This window comes from Myotis daubentonii, chromosome 21 (assembly GCF_963259705.1).
Source record: "Myotis daubentonii chromosome 21, mMyoDau2.1, whole genome shotgun sequence".
Classification (NCBI taxonomy): domain Eukaryota; kingdom Metazoa; phylum Chordata; class Mammalia; order Chiroptera; family Vespertilionidae; genus Myotis; species Myotis daubentonii.
In genome coordinates, this window is record NC_081860.1 from 10,783,432 (window position 1) to 10,804,766 (window position 21,335).

Here is a 21,335-nt window from a genome sequence, read left to right on the forward strand (position 1 = left end):
GGGTGGGCTAAGATCTCCATAGCAACCCTCACCCCCCAGTGGCTTCTCCTGGGGGCAGTGGTCCCCCCCAAGAAGTCGACGCTGCTGGCAGTGGAATCTACCAATGGACCCATGGATCCCATGCCCTTTGCAAAGGCGGGGGTGGAGGGGTGCAGGTGGGGTACTTTCCAGCCAGAGCCGTGGGCCAGGCCTTGTCAGCGCCTGCCCTGGGGGGTGGCTGACTCAGGGGTCAGACCTCATCCCGGTGGCTTCATGCGTGGCCACCCTGGGTCTGGGGCAGAGAGAAGGGGCACAGCGATGACTTCCTGGTGCAGCCAGGGTCCCGACCCCCCGGGAGAAGCGCGCCCCCAGCCCAACGCTGAAAGTCATGGGGGCTGAATCCTCTCAGCCTTAGAAGGGTCGTGAAATCCTAGGAGAGAAGAGAGGTGGAGGCTCCCGGCGCCCGGGGAGGGAGAGCCTTGCGGGGGCGGGGCGTGCAGAGAGGGGGATGCGGCGGTGGGAGGAGGGCAGGTCTACACCTGAATCAACGAACGAAGCTGGGAAATCCGCCCTCCATCGCGCGGGGGGAGGCCCCTAGTTAATTTTCGCCATCTTACGCGTTACAACTGGCCATCAGGCCGGCTTCTCGGGTCGCTGTGTCCCCAGAGTTTGATGAGTCTGTGCTGGGATCAGGGAGCAACGCCGGCGACCCCCCGGCGGCGTCGAGGTACCAGGGACACGTGGCCCCGCCCCCAGACGCGGCCCCGCCCAGAGACCACGCCCACATCAGACGGTGCCACGCCCACACCCCGCCCCTCGCCCCCGCCCCCCGTCTCGCCTGCGGACAGACTTGGCGGCGCCGCCCCGCCAGTGCCTCAGCCCCCACGAGCCCGGGCGGGCGGGGTTGCGGGGGGGAAGGCGGGATTATTTAGGGGGCGGGGGTCGTGGTGACGGCATCAGAGCGCGCGGCGTTAGGGCTCGGAGGCTGGCTGCACCCCTGCGGGTGAGTGGGGGCCGGGAGGGGGGTGCAGGGCGAGGACAGGGCGGGCGGGAGGCGCGCTCGCCCCCTGCGCAGGCCGGCGGGGCGCACTGGGAGCCGCCACCCTGGGGAGCCCATCCTGGCTGACCAGCCTCCGGAGGGCTCTTACCGGGGCGCGCGGCCCCCCTTCCTTACGTCCGGGGCCGGAGGCCGACACCCCGGGCCTGGCCGCGGGGAGAGGCGCCCGCCCGGCTGCGAGGGTCGCCTCCGCATCTCTGACCGCTTTTCCGAACTTCCCCGGCGCCCGCCCCCTGCGCGCTCCCGCCCGCCCCGGCGCACGGTTCTGGGATCCTTTGGGGCGCGGAGAAGCGGGAGCGCCAGGGGCTGGAAAAGTTCAGGGTGAGCGGGGCGGGGACCGCTGTGTCCCCGGCGCCGGACACCCCGCGGGGACGGAATGGTTTCGTGAACAAAAACCGTTACCGGCGCTGAGAGAAGTGGATGGTAGGCGCGCCAAACGCACGGGGCGCACCGCACGCCTGGATGGGTGCACGCAGCCTGGGCCACGGGCCGGCACAGCGTGACAGGGAACAGAACACGAGATAAGCCCTGGCCGGTGTTGCTCAGTGGGTAGAGCGTCTGCCTGCGAACTGAAGGGCCCCGGGTTCGATTCCGGTCAAGGGCCTCAGTTGCAGGTTCCCAGGTCCTAGTTCGGGGTGCGTGCAGGAGGCAGCCAATGGACGTGTCTTTCTCACATCGATGTTCCTCTCTGGCTCTCCCGCTCCCTTCCTCTCTCTCTAAAAATCAATGGGAACATATCCTTGGGGGGTGAGGATTGACCAAAAAAAAAAAAAAAAAAAGCAAAAATGAGATAAAACCAAACACGGGAGAAAAGGTTTCAATCGGGAGACACGGGACTGTTTCACAGCCAACTTTTTGAAAAAACATAAGTAGAAACGATGAAAAGTACAGCGAGTGAATGAACAAAGCGTCCCGTAGGCGTTTATGGTGACCAGGACGGTGCGGTCCTGTGTGCGGTGTATTTTCTGTGCCTGGCGGCGCAGGAGGCTCACCTCCCCCAGCATCACCGCCTTGTGACCTGTGCGTGCGGTGAAGCCGCTGTGATCTTGGCTGGGGGAAGGTCTTGCCTTCAGTTTGTGGGGAAAAAAAGGAAAGGCAACACCTGTGAAGTGCAATAAAGCAAAGCCCAATAAAGGAGGTAAACCTGTGATCAATAAAGTGAGTCACGGGCGGGCGGGCGGGCGGGGAGGGCTGTGATGAGGGAGGAGGACGATGGGGAAGTTCCTTGGATAAATGTTATGCGTCCCTACTGGGCAGCAGTCAGGGGTCCCTGCCTCCCAGCTGCTTCTTTTAAGGCCGGTTTAAGATGGTGTTTGCGCCGAAACCGGTTTGGCTCAGTGGATAGAGCGTCGGCCTGCGGACTGAAAGGTCCCGGGTTCGATTCCGGTCAAGGGCATGTGCCTGGGTTTCGGGCACATCCCCAGTAGGAGATGTGCAGGAGGCAGCTGATCGATGTTTCTCTCTCATCGATGTTTCTCTCTATCTCTCTTCCTTCCTCTCTGTAAAAAATCAATAAAATATATTTAAAAAAAAAAAAAGATGGTGTTTGCTAGGGCAAGAGTTTGCATTTTTGAAAGATGCCCCAGTTGCCCTGTAGGAGGAGCAGGGACACACCCCCTAGGGCAGCGGTTCTCAACCTGTGGGTCGCGACCCCTTTGGCGGTCGAACGACCCTTTCACAGGGGCCGCCTAAGACCATCCTGCCTATCAGATATTTACATGACGATTCATCACAGTAGCAACATGACAGTGATGAAGTAGCAACGAAAATAATTTTATGGTTGGGGGTCACCACAACATGAGGAACTGTAGGAAAGGGTCGAGGCATTAGGGAGGTTGAGAACCACTGCTCTAGGGCCTGGCAAAGGTCACCCTGTCAGGCCACCAGCGGCCGGGACTAGGCCTTTGGCACAGGCTGAGGAGACGCAGGTGAACCAGAGACATACGGGCACGGCCCCCACTCTACTATGGTTTCACTTTCCACATTTTCACCTACCCCCGGTTAAGTGTGGGCGCAAATATTAAATGGAAACTTCCAGAAATTATTCGTAAGTTTTAATGTGTGCCGAGTAGTGCGATGAAATCTCTTGATGTCTTCTTCCTGCCCTGGAAGGGAATGAGTTTGTAAAAAATGCAACACCTGTGCCTCAGTGGATAGCGAGACAGCCTGCGGACTGAAAGGTCCTGGGTTCAATTCCGGTCAAGGGCATGTACCTCGGTTGCAGGCTTCTCCTCGGCCCGGACCCTGGTCAGGGCACGTTCAGGAGGCAACCAATGGATGTGTTTCTCACATCGATGTTTCTCTCTAAAAATCAACGGAAACATATATTCGGGTGAGGATTAACAACAAAAAATTGAAATTAAAAGCAAGCAACACCTGTGAGGCGCAGTAAAGTGGCAAATTGCCCGCACGCGGCAGGCGCTCCCCCCCAGAGCCAGTATCAGGCTGCGTTCAGGTCTCCCTTGCTTTACTTAACAATGGCCCCCAGCGATGCTGGCCATTTGGATCTGGCCGGGAGAAGCCGGGAGGGAAGTGTTCCGTGCAGTGAACAGGGGAATTACCTGCTTCACCAGGACAGGGAAAACATGTCTGAATACTGGGCTGGGAAGATCTGCAGTAAGATCGAATCTTCTGTGAAATTGTGGAGGAAAAAGAAATTTGCTGTCGCGCCTCAAACTGCAGAAGTTATGGCCCTCGCGTGTGATGAGTGTTGGTTACGGTGGAAGAGGCATGACGTGTGGGTGGGAGACCCGGACAGAAAGCACCTTCCCACTGACGGCAGCGTGCTGGGCATAAAGCATTGAGCTTCTGCGAGGACTTCAGCCAGGGCCCCCTGAAACGAACGAGGGGCTACATTCACATCACTTTTATTGTGATAATTGTTTATTTATTTATTTTTTTAAAATATATTTTATTGATTTTTTACAGAGAGGAAGGGATAGAGAGTTAGAAACATTGATGGGAGAGAAATATCGATCAGCCGCCTCCTGCACACCTCCTACTGGGGATGTGCCCGCAACCCAGGTACATGCCCTTGACCGGAATCGAACCTGGGACTTTTCAGTCCACAGGCTGACGCTCTATCCACTGAGCCAAACCGGTTTTGGCTATTTCTTTTTTAAAGTATATTTTTATTCATGTCAGGCAGGAAAGGAGAAGGAGAAAGAGAGAGAGAGAGAAACATCAATGATGAGAGAATCACTGATCGGCTGCCTCCTGCACGCCCCGAACTGGGGATCGAGCCCACAACCCAGGCATGTGCCCTGGACCGGAATCGAACTCAGCACCCTTCAGTCTGCAGGCCGACGCTCTATCCACTGAGCAAACCCAGCCAGGGCTATAATTGCATATTTCATTGTTAGGTATTGTTGCTAATCTCTTACTGTGCTTAAGTTATAAATTATACTTTATCATAGGTATGTATATATAGGGAAAAAACTATATATATATATATATATATAGAGAGAGAGAGAGAGAGAGAGAGAGTTTGGTACTATCCTCGGGTAGGGGGGTCTTGGAACGAATCTGTTGACTTTTTAAAATATACATTTTTATTGATTTCAGAGAGGAAGGGAGAGGGAGAGAGAGAAGCATCAATAATGAGAGAGAATCATTGATCGGCTGCCTCCGCATGACCCCCACCAGGGATCAAGCCTGCAGCTGGCATGTGCCCTGACCGGGATTCGAACCGTGACCTCCTGGTTCATAGGTTGATGCTCAACCACTGAGCCACACCGGCCGGGCAAGATCTGTTGACTTTTGAAGAAGGTGGGGCAGGTGGGGTGTGATGTGACAAGGCAGAGACTGGAAACCTCAGTGTGCATGTGTCGTGTGTGTGTGTGTGTGTCCTGTGTGCGTGCGTGTGTGTGTTGTGTGTGTTTTCTAGGAGGTGGGCACAGAGGAGGGTGTCGCTCGAACACAGGCGCTTGGGGGCAGGTGGCAGAGTTCGGGCCTTGCTTGCAGTGATGAGAGCCGGGACGTGCCGTGTGGGGCTGCCTGTGGCCCTGGCAGCATTTGGGCCCCAGGCTGGGGCACAGAGGATGCTCTGAACTTTGACCTCCCTCCCCTCCATCCCTCCCAGGGGGAGCCCAGCCCCTGGGGCACAGGTGCTGACTGGGGGCCTCTTCCTCTCCACAGGGCCCCTGGAGCAGCCCGCCCTCACCATGGGGCTGGAGGCCCAGAGGCCGCCAGGGGCCGAGGCGGCCCCCGTGAGGGTGGCCCTGCGAGTCCGCCCGCTGCTGCCCAAGGAGCTGCTGCACGGGCACCAGAGCTGCCTGCGGGTGGAGCCGGAGCTCGGCCGGGTGACCCTGGGCCGGGACCGCAGCTTCGGCTTCCACGTGGTGCTGGACGAGGCCGCCGGGCAGGAGGTCGTGTACCAGGCCTGCGTGCAGCCCCTGCTGGAGGCCTTCTTCGAGGGGTTCAATGCCACCGTCTTCGCCTACGGTCAGACGGGCTCCGGGAAGACCTACACCATGGGGGAGGCCAGCGTGGGTGAGTGCCTGCCTGTGGGGGGCGGGGGGCGCTTAGCGGCTCCTGCGTTGGGTCCCCTGCCTCTTGCTGCTGCTCCCTGTTGGAGGTGGGGCCTGGGGAGCGACAGCAATGTCCTGAGCAGGTCTGCAGCCCAGGGTGCGGCCAGCTGGGTGGGGGGCTGGGCAGGGCGAGGCCGATGGGCCTGGGAGGTGAGCTGCCTTCTCCACTCCATGGGGATGGGGCCAGGCCGTCTGGTTCTGGGGCGCAGGGGGAGCTGGCCTGTCTCTGCAGGGTGTCCGGCTGGCTGGCTGGCTAGGGGGAGGAGCCCGTGTGCCGGTCGGGTGGTCGGGGTGGGGACTGTCCTGGGAGAGACACACTCGGGCTGCCTCGTAGCTGGGCCCGGCTGGTTCCAGGAGGCGCTAGAGCAGATTTGGGGAGAGAGACTTTCAGGCCAATGAAGGGAACTGCCCCATTTTTTTTTCAAATATATTTTATTGATTTTTTTACAGAGAGGAAGGGAGAGAGATAGAGAGTTAGAAACATCGACGAGAGAGAAACATCGATCAGCTGCCTCCTGCACATCTCCTAATGGGGATGTGCCCGCAACCAAGGTACATGCCCTTGACCGGAATCGAACCCGGGACCCTTGAGTCCGCAGGCCGATGCTCTATCCACTGAGCCAAACCGGTTAGGGCCCCATTTTAAATCTATTTTTTGATTGATTTCAGAGAAGAAGGGAGAGGGAGAGAGAGAGAGAAAGACATCAATGATGAGGGAGAATCATTCATCGGCTGCCTCCTGCACGCTCCCTACTGGGGATCGAGCCCACAACCTGGGCATGTGCCCTTGACCGGAATCCAACCTGGGACCCTTCAGTCCACAGGCTGACGCTCTATCCCCTGAGCCAAACCAGCCAGGGCCGGAACTGCCCCATGTTAGGTCATACAAATGTTTTCTCTTCGGTTATATAAGTATATGTTTATCATAAAAAGTTAGGAAAATTCAGAAAAACACACAGAAATAAAACTGCCTTTCAGAAATCACGCATCTTGTTAGGGTTCCAGTTTCTTTCTCTGCGGAATTGACTATCCTTTTAAAGAAAACGGCATTATACTGTACCCAACCTTTGACATCCTATTTTTATTTTCTTAACAAATACCATGAACAGGTCTTTACATCATTAAGTATTTTTCAATCTGATTTTTTTCCTGGCTGCCTGGCATTCCATTGTGACTATAAGGTAAGGTAATTTATGTAACCAGAGCCCCTATGGATCTTGAAATGGATGCTTAGGATGTTTGTTTTTTGTTTTTTTTTTAAGTTATGAAGACAAGTGCTGCTCTGAACACCCTCTTATTACTTTGGGATAAATATAGGAGGTACTTTAGGTAACTGAGCATAGACTGTGGTAATGAGCTCCCTGTCGCACGGGGTAATCAAGCAAGGGTGTCTGGTGACCTGGCAGGAATGTAGGGGGCGGTGCTTATATCAGGAAAGGGGTTGGCTCACCCCTGAGAGGTAGCTTCCAGCTCTGAAGTTTTATGGTTCCGCCTGACCACCCTGGTGCTCGGCCTGGCTCCCCATCCTCCAGCTGCTGGGGGGGCCTCGGAGACCCAGCTGGCGGCACGTGGCAGGAGGCCCCGCGTGTCTCCCCAGCCTCCCTCCACGAGGACCAGCAGGGCATCATCCCGCGGGTCATGGCCGAGGCCTTCAAGCTCATCGATGAGAACGACCTGCTGGACTGTCTGGTGCACGTGTCCTACCTGGAGGTGTACAAGGAGGAGTTCCGGGACCTGCTGGAGGTGGGCACCGCCAGCCGCGACATCCAGCTCCGCGAGGACCAGCGTGGGAACGTCGGTGAGGAGACCCCGGGGCCCTGGCGGGGAGGGGGCGCCTGGCTGGAGGGGAAACCCACGCTCTGGAAAGTTCTGCTTTGATTCCCTCTGTCTGCACCGGCTTTGAGGTGGGCACGGGGGAAGCTGGAGCCCCCCAGCCCAAACCAAGATGGGCAGGAGCCCCGGGCATGGGGGATGGGGGCCCCTGGGTCGGGGAGGGCTGGAGGGGCGCCCCTGCCCTGCGCTCACGGCCCCGTGCGCCCGCAGTGCTGTGCGGGGTGAAGGAGGTGGACGTGGAGGGCCTGGACGAGGTGCTGAGCGTCCTGGAGATGGGCAACGCGGCGCGGCACACGGGGGCCACGCACCTCAACCGCCTGTCCAGCCGCTCGCACACGGTCTTCACCGTGACCCTGGAGCAGCGGGGGCGCGCCCCCAGCCGCCTGCCGCGCCCCGCCGCCGCCCAGCTGCTGGTCTCCAAGTTCCACTTCGTGGACCTGGCGGGCTCCGAGCGGGTGCTGAAGACGGGCAGCACCGGCGAGCGGTTCAAGGAGAGCATCCAGATCAACAGCAGCCTCCTGGCCCTCGGCAACGTCATCAGCGCGCTGGGCGACCCGCAGCGGCGCGGCAGCCACATCCCCTACCGGGACTCCAAGATCACCCGGTGAGCCCGGGGGAAGGGGGCGCGCACCATGCAGCCCGAGCCTCAGGTCTGATGGGGGGTTGGGACCCCGATCCTGGCGCCCCGGGGTCCCTGACGCGCCCCCCTGGCTCCCTCAGGATCCTCAAAGACTCGCTGGGCGGGAACGCCAAGACGGTGATGATCGCCTGCGTCAGCCCCTCGTCCTCCGACTTCGACGAGACCCTCAACACCCTCAACTACGCCAGCCGCGCGCAGAACATCTGCAACCGCGCCACCGTCAACTGGCGGCCCGAGCCCGAGCGGGCGCCCGAGGAGGCGGCCGGGGCGCGGGGTCCCCCGCGGCACCGCTCGGAGACGCGCATCATCCACCGGGGCCGCCGGGGCCCGGGCCCCCCCGCCGCCCCCGCCGTGGCCGCAGCCCGCCTGGGCGCCGAGTGCGCGCGCTACCGGGCCCGCACCGACGCCGCCTACAGCCTCCTGCGCGAGCTGCAGGCCGAGCCCGGGCTGCCCTGCGCCGCCGCCCGCAAGGTGCGGGACTGGCTGTGCGCCGTCGAGGGCGAGCGCAGCGCCCTGAGCTCCGCCTCCGGGCCGGACAGCGGCATCGAGAGCGCCTCCGCCGCCCCCGAGGAGCAGGCCACGCAGGGACCGGGTGGCAGAAAGGTGGCCGAGGGCCGGGAGTGGCCTGGGGAAGGGCGGGAAGGGGCCGGAGGTCAGACAGCAGTGCCCCTGCCCCGTCCATTCCATTCAAAGACGCGGCTGCTGGTGACCGTGGCCACGTTCCATAAGGTCTCCCGCTGGGCCTCGGGCGCTCCGCCTGTAAAGTAGGGGTGACACTGGCATTACCTCCTGGGGGGGATGTAAGGGCTGAGGGTGTAACACGGGCCCAGCAGGCAGTGAAGGCTCAGCAAGTTGTTTGTAATAATAGTGGCGATGTTCTTATTGCTAATTTAAAGAAGGATTGGTTATTGCAAGAGGTGGCCCAAATGGCTTGCAGAGGGGATGCAGGTAGGACTTGGAGCAGAGCAGCGCTGGGGCTGGGAGAACCCCGTGGGAGCAGAGCAGCGCTGGGCTGGGGGAACCCCGTGGGAGCAGAGCAGCGCTGGGCTGGGGGGACCCCGTGGGAGCAGAGCAGCGCTGGGCTGGGGGGACCCCGTGGGAGCAGAGCAGCGCTGGGGCTGGGGGAACCCCGTGGGCGCAGAGTAGCTCTGGGCTGGGGGAACCCTGGCGGGGTCGATGGGGCACCCTGGGTCCCAGGGACAGACAGGCTCGCCCTGCCAGCCCCTGGCCCTGAAGCCCGGCTCCCTGCCCCACAGGACGATGAGGGGGCGCTGCTGGCCCTGCAGAGCCAGGTGGCCCGCCTGGAGGAGGAGAACCGAGACTTCCTGGCCGCCCTGGAGGACGCCATGGAGCAGTACAAGCTGCAGGTGGGCTGCCTCGGTTTCCCCAGAGGAGAGGAAACCAGCCGGGGTGGGTGGGTTCTGGCGGCGGGCAGAGATGGGGGCAGGCACAGATGAGCACAAGCGTGCGGGTGAGGAGCAGTGCGGGTGGGTGGCGGGTGGGGTGGGGGGCAGGATGGGGCATTGGAGCCAGACGGGTCCTTTTGTCCCAAGGTAGCCGGTCAGCATTGCTCCTGGCGCCCTCTGGTGGCGATGATTGGCATGGACGTGGAGGGCAGGCAGGGTGGGGTGAGAGCTTGAGCCTGACTAGTGCCGAGTGTGTGTGTGTGTGTGTGTGTGTGTGTGTGTGTGTGTGTGTGTGTGAGAGAGAGAGAGAGAGAGAGAGAGAGAGAGAGAAAGAGAGAGAGAGAGATAGGGGGGCGACCCTGAGGTGGCCTGCACTTCTTCCCGTCGGCATCGCTGTCGCACAGCCCCACGCACGTCCCCCCTCAGCACCTGGACCTTGTCTTGCAGAGCGACCGGCTGCGGGAGCAGCAGCAGGAGATGGAGGAGCTGCGGCTGCGGCTGGAGCTGGTGCGGCCAGGCTGGGGGGGCCCAGGGCTCCTGCAGGGCCTGCCTCCGGGGTCCTTTGTGCCCCGGCCTCACACAGCCCCCCTGGCGGATGCGCACGCCCACGTGCTGGGCATGGTGCCCCCCGCGTGCCTTCCTGGAGATGAAGTTGGCCCCGAGAACTGGGGAGAGGTGAGGAGGTGGCGAGACCCGTGCCCGCTGGGCCTGTTGGACTGGGCAGTGCCGGACAGTGTGCCCCTCACCCCAGGCTCTCGTGTCCGTAGAGGAAGGGCCAAGATTGGGTGACGGGGCCCTCTCAGAGGGGTGGTGCTATTAAAATATATATTGATTTATTGATTTCCACTCTGAAATCAATAAGTATATATATTGATTTCAGAGTGGAAGGGAGAGGGGGAGAGAGCAACATCAATGATGAGAATCATGGATCGGCTGCCTCCTGCACGCCCCCCACTGGGGATTGAGCTCAAAACATGGGCATGTGCCCTGACTGGGAATAGAACTGTGTCTTCCTGGTTCATAGGTTGACGCTCGACCTCAGAGCCATGGGCTGGGGGGTGGGGGTGCTGCTGGGAATCTCCGGTGTATCTGGGGGCTGCTTGGGGCTTGCAGAGGGGGTTCTGGCTTCCAGCGCTGGATGGGAAGCGTGCATACCTCCAGGGACGGGGAGCTCATCACCTGTGAGGCCGCCCCCTCTCTTTGCAAGTTTCCTTTCCCCTGAACCGGGTCTCTGCTTCTGGTTCTGTCACGTGGGGCCTTTTGGACACAGGCTGCGCCGGCATCTGCCCGAAAACTCGGGGTCCTCTCAGCCCTGCAGCCCTGAGGGCCTGGGGAGAGGGGGCGGGGCGGGGGGGGTCGGCAGAGGCCTGTCACTCAGCCTCCACTCTGGCCGGCAAGGTTGGCAAGATGAGACTCGGGTGCAGGTGTCCTGTGTACCAGAGAGAAATGGTCACGTGACCTGAGCGTTCTGGGTGCTTTGGGGGCAGGGGAGGGGGTGGTGCAGGGGGGGCGGCTCCCGCTCTGGCTCCCCCAGGCGTCACTGAGCTGGGTCTTGGAGGTGAGGTAGGGCTGGAGGCAGAGACGTGGGTGGGCGCCCAGGGCAGGGCAGGGCATAGGCCAGTGGTCGGCAAACCGCGGCTCGCGAGCCACATGCGGCTCTTTGGCCCCTTGAGTGTGGCTCTTCGTAAGCCTTAGGAGCACCCTAATTAAGTTAACTACAATGTACCTACCGATATAGTTTCAGTTTAAAAAATTTGGCTCTCAAAAGAGATTTCAATCGTCGTACTGTTGATATTGGGCTCTGTTGACTAATGAGTTTGCCGACCCCTGGGCTAGGAGGACGCAGAGACTTGGTGCCGGGAGTGGCCCCTAGAGGGCGCCCGGGAGGCTTCCTGGCCTGAAACCCTGGTGCCCGTGGCAGGTGCCCGATGGCGGGGCGGCGGGAGCCAAGCTGCAGGAGGAGGAAGATGGGCTGGACAGTGGCTCTTCCGCTGCATCAGAGGAGGAGGAGGAGGAGGAGGAGGAGGAGGGGGAGGGAGAGCCGCCCCGGAGGACCCTGCCCCTGCGCCGGTGAGTGGCCCATTGCGGCCGAAGAGGACCTGTGGTCTCGGTGCCCTCACCCGCCTCGCCCCTGCCAGCCTCCGAGGGAGCAGATGGGAGCTGTGCCCCCTCCTCCCCTGCACCCCTCAGCTTGGCCCCGGGCCCCAGGATCTGCTGGACCGAGAGGTGCCAGCGATGATGGGATGGAAGGCAGCGACCTGTCTTCCTGCCTCTGGCCTGGGAGGGGGGGGGGGTGGGAGGGGGGGGCGGGGGCGGGGAGGGGTACAGGCATCTGCTCTGCCCCCCAGAAACGGGATCAGCAAGTGCAGCCAGCGGGTGGAGGCCGGCCCAGGGAGCCCCCCGAGCAGGAAGGGCCCGGAGCTTCGCCTTGAGGAGCTGGGTGCAGCCGTCCCCGAGCCCAGAGGTGAGCTCAGTGGGACACAGAGAGGACCCGACCCCTCCTCCCTCCCTGGTCCTCACTGGCCACCCTGGACAGTCCACACTCCGACCCTGGCTGCCCTGACAAGCTTCCTCCTCCTCCACCCCCTGCCTGCCTCCTCCATCCCCCTGCCTCTCCCCTCCACCCCCAGACTCCCCCCTCCACCCCCGTGTCTGCCTCCTCCACCCCCTGCCTCTCCCCTCCACCCCCAGACTCCCCCCTCCACCCCCGTGTCTGCCTCCTCCACCCCCTGCCTCTCCCCTCCACCCCCAGACTACCCCCTCCACCCCCAGACTACCCCCTCCACCCCCTGTCTCCCCACTCTGTCCGTGGGGCCTCAGCCTTGACAGCTGGCCTTGTCCAGTGGTCCAGGGGGGCAAGGCCCAGGCCCCCGGGGCCGCGGCCTCCGAGTGGCGGCTGGCCCAGGCCCAGCAGAAGATCCGGGAACTGGCCATCAACATCCGCATGAAGGAGGAGCTCATCGGCGAGCTGGTCCGCACCGGTGAGTGGCGGGCGCCGGCGGCGTGATGCCCGGCTCAGCCTCTGCGGCTGTGTGGCCTCGAGCAAGTGGAGTAACCTCTCTGTGCCGCCGTTTTCCTTCCTGAAATGGGAGCAGCAGTTGCACCTGCTTCTAGGTTTGCTCTGAGGATGAAATGAGTTAATTCAGGCAAAGGGCTCAGGCTGCTTCCCAGGAAGCGTTACGTGTTGTGATTTATCCATTGCCTGCCGTGTGCGGGCACAGCGTCCCTAAATCGTGCTGTGTCTGCTGGTGATGTGTGTGACAGGGTAGGGGGTGACTGTAGGTGGTGACCAGTTGAATTTTTAAAATATATATTTTTATTGATTTCAGAGAGGAAGGGAGAGGGAGAGCTAGAAACATCACTGATGAGAGAGAATCATTGATCGGCTGCCTCCTGCATGCCCCCTCGAGCCCACAATCGGGGCGTGTGCCCTTGACCGGAATCGAACCCAGGACCCTTCAGTCCGCAGGCCGGTGCTCTATCCATTGAGCCAAACCGGTTTCGGCAGCCTTTGCCCATTTTAATTGGGTTGTCTTCCTGGTGTTGAGTTGTATGAGTTCTTTTTGTATTTTCAAAGCTCACCCCTTACCAGATGTGTCACTGGCGGATGTGTGCCCTGGTGCAGGGGAGGTCTCCCTTTCATTTTGTCGATGGTTTCTTTTGCAGAAACTTTTTAGTTGGACGTGGTCCCATTTGTTTATCTTTTCCTTTGTTTCTCTGGCCCTAGGCCAGTGGTCGGCAAACTCACTAGTCAACTGAGCCAAATATCAACAGTACGACGATTGAAATTTCTTTTGAGAGCCACATTTTTTAAACTTAAACTATATAGGTAGGTACATTGTTATTAACTTAATTAGGGGACTCCTAAGGCTTAGGAAGAGCCACACTCAAGGGGCCAAAGAGCCGCATGTGGCTCGCGAGCCGCAGTTTGCCGACCACTGCCCTAGGCGATGTATTGGTGAAAAGACCGCTACATAAGATGCCTGAGATTTTACTGCTTATGTTTTATTCTAGGATTTTTATGGTTTCATGACTTATATTGAACTCTCTTATCCATTGTGAGTTTATTCTTGTGTATGGTGTCAGTTGGTGGTGTCGTTGCATTTTTTTTGCATAATCTGTCCAGTTTTCCCAGCGCCATGAATTGAAGAGACTGCCTTGACTCCATTGTATGCTCTTGCCTCCTTTGTCAAATACTAATTGACCCTCTTGGCGTGGGTGGATTTCTGGGGTCTCTGTTCTGTTCCATTGATCTACATGCCTGTTCTTGTGCCAGTACCAGGCTGTTTTGATTATAATGGCTTTGTCATATAGTTTGATACCTGGTATTGTGATCCCTCCAACTTTGTTCTTCTTTCTCAAGATTGCTGCAACTATTCGGGGTCCTTGGTTCCATAGAAGTATTTGTAATATTCTAGGTCTCGAAATATGCCGTTGGTATTTAATAGGGGCTGAGTTGAATCTGTAGATTGCTTTGCGTCGTATGGGCATTTTAATGATGTTAATTCTGAAATACTAGAGGCCTGATGCACGAAATTTGTGCAAGGGCCTTGGCCCCCCACTGCCACGGTGGCCACCTCTGCCTTGGCCCCCGCTCGCCACGGCTTTGTCTGGAAGGAAGGACGTCTGGAAGGATGCCCGGTCTAATTAGCATATAATGCTTTTATTATTATAGATGGAACACTTCACGGATTTGCGTGTCACCCTTGCACAGGGGCCAGGCTAATCTGCTCTGTGTCAGTAATGAGAGAGAATCATTGATCGCTGCCTCCTGCACGCCCCCTACTGGGGATCGAGCCCACAACCCGGGCATGTGCTCTGACCAGGAATCGAACCGTGACTTCCTGGTTCATGGGTTGACTGACGCTCAACCACTGAGCCACATTGGCTGGGCTTTGGGATGTTTTTTGATGTGTCGTTTTTTATGATTTCCTCACTGCTGATCAGTCTATTTAGATTTTCCAGTTCTTCACGATTCAAAGAAGGTATCTATTTCTTCTAGGTCACTGAATTTGGTGGCATCTCGTCTGCCCTAGTGTTCTTATATGATGTGTATCTGTAATGTCTGTGGTAATGTGTTTATTTCTGAATTTTTTTTTTTTAAATTAAATCTTTATTGTTCAGATTATTATATTTGTTCCTTTTTTTTTCCCCCCCATAACTCCCCTCCTCCCAGTTCCCGCCCCACCCTCCGCCCTCACTCCCCACCCACTGTCCTCATCCATAGGTGCACGATTTTTGTCCAGTCTCTTCCCGAATCTCCCACACCCCTTTCCCCCCCAAGAATAGTCAGTCCATTCCCTTTCTATGTCCCTGATTCTATTATAATCAACAGTTCATTCTGTTCATCAGATTATTTATTCACTTGATTCTTAGATTCACTTGTTGATAGATGCATATTTGTTGTTCATAATTTGTATCTTTACCTTTTTCTTCCTCTTCCTCTTCTTAAAGGATACCTTTCAGCATTTCATATAATCCTGGTTTGGTGGTGATGAACTCCTTTAGCTTTTCCTTATCTGTGAAGCTCTTTATCTGACCTTCAATTCTGAATGATAGCTTTGCTGGATAAAGTAATCTTGGTTGTAGGTTCTTGGTATTCATCACTTTGAATATTTCTTGCCACTCCCTTCTGGCCTGCAAAGTTTCTGTTGAGAAATCAGCTGACAGTCGTATGGGTATTCCCTTGTAGGTAACTGAGTTTCTTTCTCTTGCTGTTTTTAAGATTCTCTCTTTATCTTTTGCTCTTGGCATTTTAATTATGATGTGTCTTGGTGTGGTCCTCTTTGGATTCCTTTTGTTTGGGGTTCTCCGCGCTTCTTGGACCTGTAAGTCCATTTCTTTCACCAGGTGGGGGAAGTTTTCTGTCATTATTTCTTCAAATAGGTTTTCAATATCTTGCTCTCTCTCATCTTCTGGCACCCCTATAATTCTGATGTTGGTACGCTTGAAGCTGTCCCAGAGGCTCCTTACACTATCCTCGCATTTTTGGATTCTTTTTTCATTTTGCTTTTCCGGTTGGATGTTTTTTGCTTCCTCTCATTTCAAATCATTGACTTGATTCTTGCGCTCCTCTGGTCTGCTGTCGGGCGTCTGTATAATATTCGTTATTTCAGTCCGTGTGTGCTTAATTTCTAGTTGGTTCCCCAATATAAGATCGAGGGTCTTATTAGTTTTCTTGTAGATCTCATTAAGTTTATCGGCGGCTTCTAAACAGTTCTTGAGAGACCTTAAAAGTGTGGTTCTGAACTCTATATCTTCCATTGACAATTTTGTCCTGTTTCTTTGTCTCCCCATTTTGTTATGCTTCCTTGGTGCACCCCCTAGTGGTCTTTGTTCGCAGTCTTATAGATAAATCTTGATTGTTGTAGCTAATTCCAGGGAGGGTTTGACCTCCAGGCCAAGTGGCTATGAGAATCAGCTGTGTCAGCAGTGAGAGAACTTCTGTCCTCTAGGGAGGTGCTAATCTAGCCTTTGCCTGAGGCTATCCGGTAAATGCCTCTGTGCAGGGCTTGGGCGGGGCGGGTCGCACAGGATCAACAGGGTGGGCCGGAGAGAGCAGTTATGGCGGCTCTCAGTCCTGTCCCCAGGGGCTCTGCCTCTCTGAGTCCCAGCACCCGCTGCAAAGCTCGGAGAGAAAGCTGCACTCGCTCTGACCGAAGCCAGACAGTCCCGCTTCTCCCTTTGAGTCTGGGTCCCTAAAGACTCGCCCGGATCTGGTGCTCAGAGTCTGCGACTCCCTCCCGATTGAAAACGCCAACCGCGCCCTCCGCCCCCAGCCCGCTCCGCGCACTCCGCACCTCAGAATTTGACTTCAGCACTGCGCCTCCTCTGAGTGTCCGTATGCGTTTCTCTTTCCTCCTAGTTGTAGGACTTCCACTCAGCCAGCGTTCCTGTGGTTCTGGGTGATGTCCGTTCCGTGTTTTAGTTTCACTTTTGAAGTAGTTGTTCAAAGCAGCAAACTCCGGCGTTAACCTATGCCGCCATCTTGGTTCTCTCTATTTCTGAATTTGTTTATGTGAATCTTTTCTCTTTTTTCCAGTGAGTCTAGCCAGGGGTTTGTCAATTTTATTCATCTTTTCAAAGAACCAGCTCTGTGTTGTATTAATGTTTTCTATCGTCCTTTTGTTCTCTCGCACAAGTCTCTAGTTTTTATGATTTCCTGTCTTCTGCCGACGTTGGGTTGCTACTATTCTTCTTTTTCTAGTTCTTTAAGATGTAATTCTGGTTCTACCTTGGGATTTCTTTTGTTTCTTGAGATAAGCCTGTAATGATATAAACCTTCCCCTTGTGGCTGCTTTTGCTGCATCCCAGAGGTTTTGATATGTTGTGTTGTCCTGCTCATGTGTCTCTGTATACCTTTTGATCTCACCTTTTTTTTCTTCTTTGATCTGATCACTTCTTAGTCGTATGGAGTTTAATCTCCACGTATTTGTGGGTTTCTTTACTTCCTTTTTGCATTTTGTTTTTATTTTTATTTTATTATTTTTTTAAATATATTTTTATTGATTTCAGAGAGGAAGGAAGAGGGAGAGATAGATAGAAACATCAATGATGAGAGAGTATCATTGATTAGCTGCCTCCTGCACGCCCCCCACTGGGGATCGAGCCCGCAACCCGGGCATGTGCCCTTGACCAAAATTGAACCTGGGACCCTTCAGTCCACAGGCTGATACTGAGCCAAACCAGCTATGGCTGATTTTTAATTTCAAGGTAGAATTTCTTTTTTTTAATATATTTTTATTGATTTCCGAAAGGAAGGGAGAGGGGGAGAGAGATAGAAACATCAATGATGAGAGAGAATCATGGATCGGCTGCCTCCTGCACGCCCCACACTGGGGATCAGCCCACAACCCGGGCATGTGCCCTTGACCGGAATCAATGCTCTATCCGCTGAGCCAAACCGGCTAGGGCTCAAGGTATAATTTCAATCTTCTTGAATTTGTGGAGACTAGTTTGTGACCCAACATATGGTCTGTCCTTGCGAATGTCCCATGTGGGCTGGAGAAGAAGGTATAATCTGACGTTCTGGGATGCGAGGTTCTGTAAATGTCAAGTACAGTGGGGCCTTGACTTACGAGTTTAATTCGTTCCGTGACGGAGCTCATAACTCAAATTACTCGTATGTCAAATCACAAAGTGAACGAGTGAGACACGTGATGCTGGGCTGATGTGGCGTTCACTGTGACGCTCGCTGCGCCAACTAGCGGTGGGGTATCTGAAGCTGGCTCGTAACCCGAATTTTAGCTCGCAACTCAAAGCAAAAAATCAGCCGAGAGATGCTCATATCTCGAAAAACTCGTTAGTCGGGACATTCGTAAGTCAAGGCCCCACTGTATGTCCATTTGGTGTAATGGAGGCTGATTGAAGGTGTCATCAAAGGCTGCTATTTCCTTACTGGTTTTCTGTTTGGATCATCTGTGTAGAGCTGCCAGTGGAGTGTTAGGGTCCCCAGCTATGACTGTGTCTTGATCTGTTTCTCCCTTTAGTTCTGTGAGTAGTTTTTCATATATTTCCATGCTCCCTGGTGGGATGCATATGTGTTAAGAAGTGTTACGTTTTCTTGCTGTAGTGTCCCTGTTATCGCTATAAAACTAGAGGCCCGGTGCACGAAATTCGTGCACAGGTAGGGTCCCTAGGCCTGGCCGGTGATCAGGGCCGATCGGGGCCTTCCTTCCCCAGCTGCCAGCTGCCGGCCGGGGCCTTCCTTCGTTCCGTGCCTCCCCCTGGTGGTCAGCGCACGTCATAGCGAGTGATCAAACTCCCGGTCTCCCGGTCGAACTCCGGAGGGGACACTTTGCATATTAGCCTTTTATATACATAGATATTCACCTTTGCCTCCTGTTGTCTGGAAATCCATTTTGTCAGATATGAGTGTGGCTACACCTACTTTCCTGTGGATGTTCTTTGCTTATAGCCGGGGTGGGAGACCTTTCTTCCCAAGGGCCGTTTGGCTATGGATAACATCGTTTGTGGGCCAAAACAGAATTGTCAACTTAAAAATTAGCCTGCGCTACTCGGTCAAACATTTAATGAACTCGTCCCTAATGCCTGGGCAGGGCCAGACCAAATGATATCCGGAGCCATATCTTCCCGCGGGCCAGGCGTTCCCCACCCCTGGCTTAGGAAATCGTTTCCCACCCTTCCAATTTGGCTCTGCCTTCGTCTTTGCAGCTGAGAGGCGTCTCTCGTAGGCAGCGTATGGTTGGGTTTTGTTTTTTGATCCAATCTGCTACTCTCTGCCTCTTTATGGTGAATTGTTCATTTACATTTAGAGTAATTAGTGATTATGAGGACTTGCTATGCCCAGTTTATCCTTTGTTTTCCGGAAGCTTGGTGCCTCCATTGGTTCTGTGTGTTTGCTTTTTGTTTTATATACATACTAGAGGCCCAGTGCATGAATTCGTGCACGGCCGGGGTCCGGCTGGCCCGCCCCGTTCGGATTGGGGCCAATCGGGCCAGGCCAGCCCTGGGGAGGGGACCCAGGAGGTTGACCGGCCAGCCCCGCCCCCTGGTCGAACTCCTGGTCCAGGGGACAATTTGCATATCAGCCTTTTATTATATAGGATTTATTGATTTCCGAGAGGGAGGGAAAAGGGAATGGGGATAGAAACATCGATGAGGAGAGAGAATCCTTGATCAACGGCCTCCTGCACGCCCTCCACTGGGGATCGAGCCCGCAACCCGGGCATGTGTCCTGACCGGGAATGGAATCGTGACCTCCTGGTTCACCGGTCAACGCTGAACCCCTGAGCCACGCTGGCCGGGCTGCGTCGGTTCTTTTCCTGTGTGTGCCCGCCTGTTTCTGTTGGGTGGTATTCCACACTTCTCTCCTCTGTTTCCTCTTTTTTTAAGCTCTGTGTCTCAGTGTTGGTTTTTGTGTGTGTAGTTCCCATTACGTTTACGAAAAAGAAACTTTCACACCTGCCACAGCCCTCTCTCTTTGAACACGTCTGGTCTCCATGTGCACGCACATGTGTGTGTGGTGCCGGACGCCGGCTGGCTTCATGCCTTTGTGGGTGGTTTCCCCGGTCTCCCAGCACTGTTTGCTGACGATGCCTCGCTTGCCCCATTGCATGATTTGACTCCTTCATGGGAAACCAGTTGCCCGTATCCACGTGGGTTTCCCCCGGACTCTCAGTTCTGTCCCGTTGGTCTGTGTGCCTGTTTCTCTGCCATGCCATGCTGTTTCAATGACTATAACTTTGTAGAGTAGTTTGAAGTCAGGAGTTTAATAACTTCACTTGCTTCTTCTTTTTTTAAAATATATTTTTATTGATTTCAGAGAGGAAGGGAGAGAGAAAGAAAGATAGAAACATCAATGATGAGAGAGAATCATTGATCGGCTGCCTCCTGCACACCCCACACAGGATGGAGCCCGAAACCTGGGCATGTGCCCCGACCGAGAATCCAACCATGACCTCCTGGTTCCTAGGTCGATGCTCAACCACCGAGCCACGCCTGCCGCGCTCATTTCTTCTCTTTTCCAGGGTTTTTTTGGTTTTTTTGGCTATTCCGGGTCTCATGTGGTTCCATATGAATTTGCAGATTTTTTGTTCTGTTTCTTTGAAAAACGCCAGGGGGGTGTTTGTGACTGGAGCTGTAGGGATTGCCGGGAACCTGTGTTGTGCTTTGGGCGGATGGAGGCGTGTTTTTTCCCTTTTCCTTGTGCGGGGAGATGGGAGGCGGGAAGAGAGATGCCTTTTCTCTGGGGAAACTGCCCTGCCCGACTTCGGCTCCAGGCCGTGGTGTGAGGGCGCGGCCTGGTGTCTCCCGCCCCCACTGCTGGTTCCCAACGCCCACCTCCCGTCGTCCCAGCGCAGGGATGTGTCAGGCACGCTCGTGTGTTGAACAGAGGGTCCTTCATTGAGCTCTAATTGTCCAACTTGTAAATTTAAGGGCGAGCCCGGCCGGTGTGGCTCAGTGGTTGAGCATTGACCTATGAACCAGGAGGTCAAGGTTCAATTCCCGGTCAGGGCACACGCCCTGGTTACCGGCTCGATCCCCAGTGAGGGGTGTGCAGGAGGCAGCCGATCATTGATTCTCCCTCATCACTGATGTTTCTTTCTCTCTCTCCCTCTCCCTTCCTCTCTGAAATCAATACAAACATATTTTATAAAATAAAATAAATTTATAAAATAAACCCTGGAGTCTTCTCACTCCGCTGCCATGCTGACGTCATCCCCCGAAATACCGTGAAGCCAACCCCAGACGTGTCACCTCGGGCCACAGCTTTCAGCTTTTTGGGGGGCGTTTCTTTTTTTCTGAACCGAGTGCCATTCGCACCTCGTTCAGAGCCGTGGCCTCGGTGCCCGGGGCGTAAGCACACGTCCTCCGTCGTTCAGCCTCGTCCGTGTGCCGCTCGCTGGCAGCTTGGCTCCGGCTCCAGAGGTGCTCCCCGCCTCCCGTCTGCTGGTCAGGCCTGCGGCGTTCCCTTCCTCTCACCCCTCAGCCGCGCTGTGGGGTGCTGCCAACCCCAATATCCCGGGGATGGATTGCTGCCCCGTGGTGTCACCTGCCCTGCCCTTCATCCTCCACACTCCCTGCCCATGAAGTTCGTTTTAGAGGCTTAAGTGTGTGCAGGCTCCCGTGTGTATTTATTTTAGCACGTTGTTGCCAAAAATGCTAGTTCATCCACAATGTCCCCGGGTCACTGTTATGGATGAGGCTGATTTAAAAGGTGAGTCGAGCCGGGCTGGTGTGGCTCAGTGGTTGAGCGCGGACCTATGAAACCAGGAGGTCACGGTTCAATTCCCGTTGGGGCACATGCCCGGGTTCTGTGCTCCATCCCCAGTAGGGGGCGTGCAGGAGGCAGCCGATCAGGGATTCTCTCTCATCATTGATGTTTCTCTCTCTCTCCCTCTCCCTTCCTCTCTGAAATCAATAAAAAA

At 56.0% G+C, this 21,335-nt stretch overlaps 1 protein-coding gene and 1 pseudogene across 3 annotated transcripts in view; one reads left to right on the forward strand and one right to left on the reverse strand.

Moving 5' to 3' along the window:
* Nucleotides 1–813: 813 nt before the first annotated feature.
* Nucleotides 814–21,335, forward strand: part of KIF7 (kinesin family member 7) — a 28,603-nt gene continuing 8,081 nt past the window's right edge. For 2 of the 3 annotated variants that reach the window (XM_059677916.1, XM_059677917.1), the window contains exons 1-10: nucleotides 814–982; nucleotides 5,174–5,527; nucleotides 7,163–7,363; nucleotides 7,609–8,002; nucleotides 8,119–8,641; nucleotides 9,295–9,405; nucleotides 9,892–10,119; nucleotides 11,366–11,514; nucleotides 11,793–11,908; nucleotides 12,288–12,425. In XM_059677916.1, coding sequence (XP_059533899.1) covers nucleotides 5,200–5,527; nucleotides 7,163–7,363; nucleotides 7,609–8,002; nucleotides 8,119–8,641; nucleotides 9,295–9,405; nucleotides 9,892–10,119; nucleotides 11,366–11,514; nucleotides 11,793–11,908; nucleotides 12,288–12,425 — 2,188 coding nt within the window. In that variant the 5' untranslated portion in view covers nucleotides 814–982; nucleotides 5,174–5,199. The remainder of the gene's footprint in view (nucleotides 983–5,173; nucleotides 5,528–7,162; nucleotides 7,364–7,608; nucleotides 8,003–8,118; nucleotides 8,642–9,294; nucleotides 9,406–9,891; nucleotides 10,120–11,365; nucleotides 11,515–11,792; nucleotides 11,909–12,287; nucleotides 12,426–21,335) is intronic. The other variant, XM_059677918.1, reaches the window with a different exon arrangement.
* Nucleotides 14,114–14,207, reverse strand: LOC132223144 (U6 spliceosomal RNA; annotated as a pseudogene).